This window comes from Coregonus lavaretus (assembly GCF_964263955.1).
Source record: "Coregonus lavaretus genome assembly, contig: HAP1_SCAFFOLD_408, whole genome shotgun sequence".
Classification (NCBI taxonomy): Eukaryota; Metazoa; Chordata; class Actinopteri; order Salmoniformes; family Salmonidae; genus Coregonus; species Coregonus lavaretus.
This window is the reverse complement of record NW_028162593.1, coordinates 1,427-12,063: the sequence shown is the minus strand read 5'-3', so window position 1 is coordinate 12,063 and position 10,637 is coordinate 1,427. Positions and strand designations below refer to the sequence as shown.

Below are 10,637 nucleotides of genomic sequence, written 5' to 3'. Positions count from 1 at the left end.
TTCATAGCAATGGTTATCCACTGTACTGCAGAAATGGAATGTAAATCACAGAAAATAGATGCTGTGGTGGCAGCTGCAGATAAGTATTTGGGTATACAGAAGAGTTACAGGGTGTGTTTAGTTGTGGTGTCCCGTCCTCCCAGGTCCGTGGCATGGTAGGGTCAAAGTATTTTATTTTATGGTGTTTTTTATTTGTATTTTTATGAAATAGTGCTGTATAGGGGGGAAAAAAACAACTAACTGGTTAGTTAGTTGGTACAAATTGTTATTTTATTTTTCTTCCTTTTTTATTTTGTATCACTAAATGTAACATGATTGAACACACAGTCCCGCACAATGCAAACGCTATGATACCAAAGAAGAAGAGATTGAGAGGCCGTCCTTTTATTTTTTTTATTTATGATACCAAAGAAGAAGAGATTGAGAGGCCGTCCTTCTATTTTTTTTATACAACCACGCATACTTGGAGAAATCAGGAAAATTGCATTGCATTAGCTAGGCTGGTGCAGGTCGGCTAGCTGACAGGCTCACTTTCCCGTTGAACTCGTCATCTTTCTTCTCTTATCCGCAGGACATAAAACAATATAGAGGTAAGATGGATGTCGATTTTGTTATTTCTAAAAGATTTCTCACAAAAACAAGCTCTGAGCGTATTTTGCTTTTTGGAACGTTAATGAAATGTTAGAGAAAGTGAATAAACAGATTTGTCTTCGTAAAATGTTTTTTATAACATAAGGAACTGACATTTCATCACCGAAGCACAACCTAATTGTACTTTATAAAGTTGTTGAATCAAATTGCAATCACTCTAGAATAATTGTCTTACTTTTTCAACTCGAAAAGGTATTAACAAAACATTGACAAATACTGTTAACTTGTCAAAAGTAGCTATGTAGAAATTGCTCTGGTTGCTGAAATTCTAATGGTTCTCTTATTTCAGTTTATGTGACAAAACAAGCTATCCATTGTACCATTATAAAACGCTGTGAAACAAATTTTCAATAACTCAAAATATAGTATTTTTAGCTATTTGAAGCTTGTGTACAAAACCGAAAGTTAAAAGACCCAAAAATGAAACTTAAGGACGGGAAACATAGAAACATACGCACATAGAACGCATCTACCGCTTCTCAGACGTGCTTTCAATGGGAGTGACAGATCTACAACTCACATTTTCAGTCTTGTTTGTGTGTGTGCCCATTGTTGTACTTTCTATTCTAGCATCATAAAATGGCTGCCAATCCTGATTACCAAGCAATTGATTTGCCAAGAGATAGAGATAAAGAAAATAGGGGTTCTGTGCCAGGGGAAACGGATAAAATGCTGGCAACCCAAGTAACTGATAACATGAGCTCTGATGAAACGAGGTAAGAGGAGTATCCTATGAAATATCTATAGTCAGGAAAGTGTTACCAATTTAATTATGTGAAAGAAAAACTAGCCATTTTAGAACAACATTTGAGCTATAAAATTGCATGTTTTGTGATTGTATTCCATTATAAATATGAACAGTTATGTCCAAATAAAGTAGGCTTTTAACTCAAGCTGGAGTTGAAAATGTTATTGTGTTTGTATCAGGGAAGGAAGTAAAAAAACACCAGTGTCTTACAACATGGATAGTGATCGGTCCATGCGTCAACCAATAACATTCAACAGTGGAATCCTTACATCTGTGAAATGGTGAGACACTGTCTTCTGAAATATTGATGTAAAACATTCATCCAAACCTCTTTGTTTTGTTGTACTTTAATAACAGAGTTGGCTCACAAACTGACCTGCAAACTTCTACTCTCCTGAAAAAAATTAACATTAACTAGACAAGATTACTTTTTAGAGATCCAACCACTTTTGACAAACATTTCAGACCCTGGTCTTCAGTCTCTCTCTTGCTCTGTTGTTGCTAGGAGCCAGCAGGTGAAGACAGAGTGCTCAGTGTTTACAGTCGGCTCAACAGACAGTGAGGTTGATTTAAATGGATCTGGTCTTCATATAAATCAGAGGTACAGTATGTAAGCCCATAATGTAAACCAGATATACACCTTTGTTTTGGTGTTATGAGGAAGCCTAGCCTGAGCTATTTATTGATTTCTTATAGTGTAAAAGTGTTTGTTGTTCATAGTACTGAATGCTGTCTTATTTACTATCCTGTACCATGATGGGGTGGCAGATAGCTGGGCCAGTAACCAAAAGGTTGCTGGTTCGAATCCAGCGACCAATCTGTCGATGTGCCCTTGAGCAAGGGCACAATTAACCCTAATTGCTCCTGTGAGTCACTCAAATGTAAAAAAAAAATACAATGTCAAATGAAATGCTGTTAATCCTTTGCTATGGACATGCATGTGTTCTAAACCCTTAATGAGTAAAATTACCCTATCAAATAAACTTGCATGTAACGGGTGGCTTCATTCAGCTTTAACCTTTCTACAGCCCTACCTTTGAGGACCCTGCTTTAGGCCAGATGCAAGATAGGAGAATAGTACATCGTACCAGACTGGACTGTACCATATGTATGCAGCGCAGTGACAAAGCTGTGAAGTTCTGCGAGGATTGCAAGGCTACTTTCTGTGAGAACCATGTTAGAGACCACTACCAGGCCCCAGGACTGATGAAACACACATTGGTGGAGGCCACTGAAGGATGGAAAACCATTCCAAATGTAGACGATCACGTCCATGAAACGTATGTTGGAACAGAACAAACTGCGACTCAGGTTTGTGTGAAATGTCTATTTGGTCCCCTGATAGAAATGGTCAAGAAAGGTATTGACTAGGGTTGCAAAATGACGGTAACTTTCCTTAAATTCCCCAGTTTTCCAGAAATGAGGATTCCGGATTTCCTCCTTATTTCCTCCTTATTCCGGGAATCTTCCAACCAAGATTTCTGGAATTTCCTGTGAATTTGGGAAAAGTTACCAAAAATTAGCAATCCTAATAGTGACCTACAGTACATGATGTACTTACATGACTCTCCTTCGTAGGTCTGCTCATGGAAAACAGCCTTCTTTTCCAGTCTTCTGGGGATTCTCATACTGGTACTTGTCCTGGTAGGACTTGTGTGTTATACACACCTGTGTGTCTCTGTACACGGTGAGTTTATTCATGGTTATTTCTTTATTTCTCGTTCTGTCCCAGTATTAATATTTTTCACTTATTCAATTTAACATTTTAACTTTTACCATTTTAAAACCTCTTTTAAATGCCCCGCATGCATCTCTGCAGGGTCTGAGGTGGGATTTCAGCAACGGATTGTTCTGCTGGGGAAGACTGGATCAGAGAAGAGAGCAGCAGGAAACACCATCCTGGGGAGAGAGGCATTTAAAATGGAGGCTTCACCTTTGTATGGGTCAGAGTGTGAGGAACAAGATGCTGTTGTGGGCCGAAATAACATAACTATGATTAACACCCCAGATGTGTTGCCGTCTGAGGAAGTTGCAGGTAAAGTAGCTGAATGCATCAACATCTCAACACCTCACGTCTTCCTGCTAGTGATCAGGCTGTGCAATTGGTGCACAGAAGAGGAGAAGAATACTGTCAAATGGATGAAGGAGAACTTTGGGGAGGAGGCCCTTAAATACACCATGGTGCTGTTCACTGGTGGAGACCAGCTAGAAGGGAAACCAGTGGAGGAGTATCTAATGGACAACAGTGATCCCCTAAAACTCCTCAGTATGTGTGGTGGCAGACATCATGTCTTCTATAACAAAGACAAGAATGAGCTCACTCAGGTCACAGAGCTGCTGGAGAAGATAAATGGATTATTGAATGAGAATAGGGGATACTATCATGTGACAAACATCTTGACCCGGAGGGAAGAGGAGATCGGGAGGAGGGAGAAGGCTCTGAGAAAGATACTAGAACAGGAGGTTAGAAAGAGGGATGCAGCCATAGCAACGATAAGAGAGGAGGAGGTTAGAAAGAGGGATGCAGCCATAGCAACGATAAGAGAGGAGGAGGTTAGAAAGAGGGATGCAGCCATAGCAACGATAAGAGAGGAGGAGGGGAAAAAGAGGGAGACTGAAGAGAGAAAAGAGAGGGAAGATGAAGGGAGGAAGGCCATTGATGATCTGGCAGTGAAAGTCTCAGGCTCAAAAATGTATGTAGGAGTAACGGTGATCACAATGATCATCTTAATTGTCCTTTAATGATACTAATCTGAACATTAGGGAGTCTCCATGCATCATCTCTTTGTAGAGCAGGGTGACCTCTGAAAACAAAACAAGTTTACAGATGAAAATTATTAAAAGTTAATTGATCAATTGTTGATCAATACGTTCATTGATTAATTGTTAGAAGTGGTTTTATGTATTCTTTAAGAACATATCTCCCATGAAAACCTGGTGTTTAGAGAAATCTGCACTTTGTGTTATGGAGAATTACCAAAGGGGGAGCGGGGCTTCTTGTCTAATCTCTGGATGCCATGGAGTGATTTCTACTGTAAGTCACTGTAATGGAAATCAAGGTTAACTCTTTAAATGCTTCAGTTTAAAACTACATTATTGATTTATTGATGTTTGACAAGCTGGATTTAAACAGAAAGTGAAGTCTGCTAAATGATGTAAATGTAGATGTAAGTGAGAGGCAATTATTAACAATTTGTTGACTGTAATGGCCATTTGAATGAGTTGAATAAAGCTGATTATTAATCGAGAACTCTCTCCATTCAGTCTGTCTACTAACTGTCTGACCACCCAGTAGAGGTCAGGATAGTCAAGGATATTACTCTGTTTTTCTACTGATTATTTTACATATTGTCCCAAAATCAGGGCCCATATTCACAATGAGTCAGAGTAGGAGTGCTTATATAGGATCAGTTTAGCCTTTTAGATCATAATGAATCAGAGGGGAGTGTCACGATCGTCGTATGGAGTAGACCAATGCGCAGCGTTAGTTGCAAACATACTTAAACTTTATTATCTTTAGTGATAATATGAACAACAAAACAATAAACGATATCGTGACGTCCTACGGTAACACGGAAACAAACCAAACGGAAACAAGATCCCACAAACACTAAGGGAAACAGACTGTTTAAATATGGCTCCCAATCAGAGACAACCAGCAACAGCTGACACTCGTTGCCTCTGATTGGGAGCCACTCTGGCCAACATAGAAAAGCAACAACTAGAACTCCCACACAGAACATAAACACATGGAATCTACACACCCTGGCTCAACATATAGAGTCCCCAGTGTTATGATTTAACTGGATAGAACCCAAATGCAGACAAGTACACCAAGCCAGAGAAGTTTTAACAGGTTTATTATAATGTTCAATAGTCCAGGTTTCCAATAAATGGGGAAGAGCAAGTACAGGTTACAGGGAGGGTAACAGATCCAGGTCAGGGCAGGTGTGGTACCATAATGTCCTAGTGTCCGTGGTGAGTCCAAAGGAGAGGTCCGATAGTGGAGAACAGGATGGTGGTGGCAGGAGTGAAGCGGAGGCAGGAGTCAGGTTCCAAATATCTGTGGCACAGGAGAAAAAAGTAAATAGACAGGCCAAAAAACACAAGAGCGAAAACAGACAGGTTGAGTCGGCAGCGAGACTAACATGGTTGTCTTGACTATGATCTGACGATGAGTGGTAAGTTTGACCGGGTCTTAAAGGCTGAGGTGATTATGGTGAATGAGCTGCAGCTGGAACCCTGACTCCCGCACACCAGACTTCACTCCTGCAATCAAGGACAGACAGAGGGGAGGGAGAGAGCAGAGAGAGAGCTACCTAGCAGCAGTAGGCCTAACAGTACCCCCCCCTCTACGGACGCCACCTGGCGGCCGACGGGGTTTATCGGGATGTAACCTATGAAACTCTCGGACCAGAGCAGGATCCACAATGAAGCTCCTGGGCACCCAGGAACGTTCCTCAGGACCATAACCCTCCCAATCCACCAGGTACTGGAAACCACGACCCCGGCGGCGAACATCCAGAAGTCGCCGGACAGTGTAGACCGGACCCCCACCCACGATCCTGGGCGGAGGAGGGGGACGAGAGGGCGGGCACAGAGGGCTAACCGACACAGGCTTAATCTGGGAAACATGAAAGGTGGAATGAACCCGTAGGGAGGCAGGAAGCTGTAGCTTAACCGCGCAGGGGTTAACAATAGACAGTATCTTGAACGGTCCTATAAAACGAGGCGCCATCTTCTTAGACTCCACCTTCAATGGAAGGTCACGTGACTTAAGCCATACCTCTTGACCAGGAGAGTAACCGGGAGCCTGGGACCGGTGACGGTTGGCTTGCCTCTGCATGTACGCCGAAGCTCGGGACAGAGCTACCCTGGCCTTCCTCCAGACCTTGAAGCAGCGTCGCATGTGGAACTGCACCGAGGGTACTGCCAGTTCCCTCTCTTGAGAAGGGAACAGGGGAGGTTGATAACCCAGAGCACACAGAAAAGGAGACAAACCAGAGGAAGCGTTAGTCAAGGTGTTATGAGCATATTCCACCCAGGGAAGCATGGTGCTCCATGACCCAGGGTTAGACCCTGTGACACAGCGGAGAGCGGTCTCCATCTCCTGGTTCGCTCTCTCGGCTTGCCCGTTGGTCTGGGGGTGATATCCAGAGGACAGGCTGGATGTGATGCCCAAAGCTTTACAGAAAGCTTTCCACACCTGGGAGACAAACTGGGGACCCCTGTCAGAGACAATATCCGTGGGTAGACCATGAGAGCGGAACACATGTTCAACCAAAATATCAGCCGTCTCTCTGGCAGTGGGCAGTTTAGGTAGGGCCAAAAAATGAGCGAACTTAGAAAAACGATCAATCACCGTAAGAATGACAGTCTTTCCAGACGAAGGGGGAAGTCCAGTGACAAAATCCATAGCGATGTGCGACCAGGGCCGGCTGGGTATAGGTAGAGGTCGTAGATAACCAGCGCTGGCCTGGGTGGAGTTCTTACTTCGTGCACATACCGTACAAGCATGAATGAAGGCTCGAGTGTCCGCCTCCATCGTGGCCCACCAGAACTTCCGTCGCACAAAGTCAAGGGTCCGCTGTCCAGGGTGACAGGTAAGGGGAGACGAGTGAGCCCACTGAAGTACCTGGGAGCGAGCAGACTCAGGGACAAACATCCGGTTAGGAGGACCCCTCCCAGGGTCAGCTTGATGATGTTGAGCCTGTCTAACAATCCCCTCGATGTCACATGTGATGGCCGCAATACTGCAGGTAGGAGGCAAAATGGGTTCAGGGTTACTACCAGTATCAACAGCCGAATGAACACGAGACAGGGCGTCAGGCTTGACGTTGCGTGACCCAGGACGGTAAGACAGAGAAAAATTGAATCTCCCAAAAAATAGTGCCCACCTGGCTTGACGGGGGTTGAGCTGCTTCGCTGACTGGAGGTAAGCCAGATTCTTATGATCCGTCCAAACGATGAAGGGTTGTTCCGCCCCCTCCAACCAATGTCGCCACTCCTCGAGAGCCAACTTAACGGCGAGCAGTTCACGATTGCCAACATCATAATTCCTCTCTGCCTGAGAAAGTTTCCGTGAAAGGAAAGCACAGGGATGCAGTTTATTATCTTCAGGTGAACGTTGTGACAACACCGCACCTACCCCAGTGTCGGATGCATCCACCTCCACGACAAACTGGCGGTCGGGGTCCGGCTGCATCAGAATGGGAGCCGAGGCGAAGCGATGTTTCAGTTCTTCGAACGCTGATTCGGCCCCTTCATTCCAAGCGAACGGTCGTGAGATGGAGGTGAGAGCGGTGAGTGGCGCCGCAATGCGGCTGTAGTCCTTGATGAACCTCCTATAGAAGTTCGCAAACCCCAGGAATCGTTGAAGTTGTTTGCGGGTGGAGGGGGCTGGCCAGTCCGTGACAGCAGAGATCTTAGCTGGGTCCATCCGCAACTCCCCCTGAGCTATGATGTAACCCAAAAAAGAGGTCTCAGACACATGAAATTCACATTTCTCCATCTTCACAAACAGTTTGTTCTCCAACAACCTTTGCAACACCTGGCGCACATGCAGTTCATGTTCCTGGGAGGACTCTGAGAAAATTAAGATATCATCCAGATAGACAAAAACAAACCGATTCAACATGTCCCGAAGGACATCATTGACTAGTGCCTGAAAAACAGCAGGGGCATTGGACAACCCAAAAGGCATAACCAGATACTCAAAATGTCCCAAGGGTGTGTTGAAGGCAGTCTTCCATTCATCCCCTTTACGAATGCGCACCAGGTGATACGCATTTCGTAAATCCAGTTTCGTAAAAATGGTAGCACCATGAAGGAGGGGAAAAGCAGAATTAATCAAAGGCAGAGAATACTTGTTCTTAATGGTGATGTTGTTAAGTCCACGGTAATCAATACAGGGTCTGAGGGTCTTATCCTTTTTAGCAACAAAAAAGAATCCCGCTCCTACAGGTGACGAGGAAGGACGAATAATACCTGCCCCCAAGGAGTCCCGAATGTAGTTCTCCATAGCCTCCGTCTCCGGGCGGGAGAGATTGTACAGGCGACTGCTGGGGAGCGGGGCTCCTGGCTGGAGGTCAATGGCGCAGTCGTAAGGCCGGTGAGGAGGAAGAGAAGTAGCTCTGTGTTTGCAGAAAACGGATGCCAGGTCATGATACACGTCAGGAACAGCAGAAAGATCCATGGACTCCAGTGGAGGTTGAGGCACAGTACTGGCAGGAGTCTGAGCAGAACACAAACAATTCACATGACAAAATGTGCCCCATGAAACAATGCTACCTGTCACCCAATCAATGTGTGGATTGTGTCTTATGAGCCAGGGGATACCAAGGACCAGGGGAGTCTGTGGGCAGTCGATAATATGGAATTGAATGTTCTCCTGATGATTTCCCGACACTCTAAGACAAACAGGAACAGTCTGATGGGTAATACGGGTCAACAATTGTCCATTTAGACCCTTAGCCTGCAGCGGACAGTCCATAGGAACAGTCTCCAAATCCATTTGTTGAGCCCACTCTCTATCCAAAAAGCTTTCGTCGGCACCAGAGTCAATCAGCGCACTAACAGAGAAATTCTGGGACTGCCACTGGAGGGATGCCTGGAGCAGAATGCGGGGAGAAGAGGAAGAATCCGCTGCTCGGCTCACCAAAACTTCTCCCATTAATGATGAGCCGGCCCTTTTCCCGGACGAACTGGGCAGGAAGGAACGAAATGACCAGCTTCTCCACAATACAGGCAGACCCGAGCCTGAATACGACGTGCACGCTCCTCTGAGGACAACCGTGCACGACCCACCTCCATGGCTTCGGGTTCAGTGCTCCTCGTATCGACTCGGGAAGACACGGCTTTCTCCGTAGGGACGATGCAGGGAGGAGTTTGTTGATGACAGACAGGTTGCTTGGAACTAACACTCCTCTCCCGGCGGCGCTCCCGAATCCGATTATCCAACCTGATAGTGAGTGAAATAAGATTATCCAGCGTAGGCGATTCATCATATGACACCAATTCATCTTTTAAAGTCTCAGACAAAGCATTGATGAACACTCCTTGTAATGCCTCGTCATTCCAACCACTCACTGCTGCTAAAGTCCGAAACTCCACTGCCATCTCCGCCACACTACGAGCCCCCTGCCGAAGAGAAAACAACCGTTTCGCAGCCTCCTTGCCTCGTACTGGGTGGTCAAAAACCTTCCTCATCTCCGTGGTGAAGGCAACGTAAGCGTTGCAAATGTCCGACTGACTCTCCCATACCGCGGATCCCCAGGCACGAGCGGAACCGCTAGTAGAGTTGATAAGGTAGGCAATACGGGCTCTTTCTGAGGCGTAGGTGAGGGGCTGTTGTTCAAACACTAGCGAGCATTGAGTCAAAAATTCACCACAGGTTCCCATGTTCCCGTCATAGCGCTCTGGAGCAGGAACAAAAGGCTCTCTGATCTGGGCTGAAGGGGTAGTAAGGGCAGACACTTGATTGGAGAGTAATTGAACCTGATTAAGCAGCACCTGACTGTCCTCAGCAATCGTCTTAAACAGGGTATCATGTTGGCCAAGTAAAATGCCCTGATTGGCTATGGCAGTCCAAATTTGAGTGCACTCTGGGGTGGTATCCGAGCTACTGTCTGCTGGGTTCATGTTGGTCAGATCATACTGTTATGATTTAACTGGATAGAACCCAAATGCAGACAAGTACACCAAGCCAGAGAAGTTTTAACAGGTTTATTATAATGTTCAATAGTCCAGGTTTCCAATAAATAATGAAGAGCAAGTCCAGGTTACAGGGAGGGTAACAGATCCAGGTCAGGGCAGGTGTGGTACCATAATGTCCTAGTGTCCGTGGTGAGTCCAAAGGAGAGGTCCGATAGTGGAGAACAGGATGGTGGTGGCAGGAGTGAAGCGGAGGCAGGAGTCAGGTTCCAAATATCTGTGGCACAGGAGAAAAAAGTAAATAGACAGGCCAAAAAACACAAGAGCGAAAACAGACAGGTTGAGTCGGCAGCGAGACTAACATGGTTGTCTTGACTATGATCTGACGATGAGTGGTAAGTTTGACCGGGTCTTAAAGGCTGAGGTGATTATGGTGAATGAGCTGCAGCTGGAACCCTGACTCCCGCACACCAGACTTCACTCCTGCAATCAAGGACAGACAGAGGGGAGGGAGAGAGCAGAGAGAGAGCTACCTAGCAGCAGTAGGCCTAACACCCAGAGCCAGGGTGTGACAGGGAGACCTGAT

The 10,637-nt window shown here is 45.5% G+C and overlaps 1 protein-coding gene across 1 annotated transcript; it reads left to right on the top strand.

Moving 5' to 3' along the window:
• The first annotated feature begins 457 nt into the window (after positions 1 to 457).
• Positions 458 to 4,649, top strand: LOC311119114 (uncharacterized protein). The gene is made up of 7 exons (XM_084193856.1): positions 458 to 590; positions 1,222 to 1,367; positions 1,579 to 1,680; positions 1,905 to 2,000; positions 2,428 to 2,710; positions 2,978 to 3,086; positions 3,219 to 4,649. Exons 2-7 carry the CDS (start codon positions 1,231 to 1,233, stop codon positions 4,139 to 4,141), a joined length of 1,650 nt encoding a protein of 549 aa, XP_084049982.1. The 5' UTR covers positions 458 to 590; positions 1,222 to 1,230; the 3' UTR covers positions 4,142 to 4,649.
• The last annotated feature ends 5,988 nt before the right edge of the window (positions 4,650 to 10,637 follow it).

Bases quoted from the DNA above. Each gene is read 5' to 3' on its own strand.
- LOC311119114 (XM_084193856.1), top strand. From the start codon at position 1,231: ATGGCTGCCAATCCTGATTACCAAGCAATTGATTTGCCAAGAGATAGA. The intron at 1,681-1,904 runs GTGAGACACTGT...TGTTGTTGCTAG, and splicing joins ATCCTTACATCTGTGAAATG to GAGCCAGCAGGTGAAGACAG. The intron at 2,001-2,427 runs GTACAGTATGTA...ACCTTTCTACAG, and splicing joins GGTCTTCATATAAATCAGAG to CCCTACCTTTGAGGACCCTG.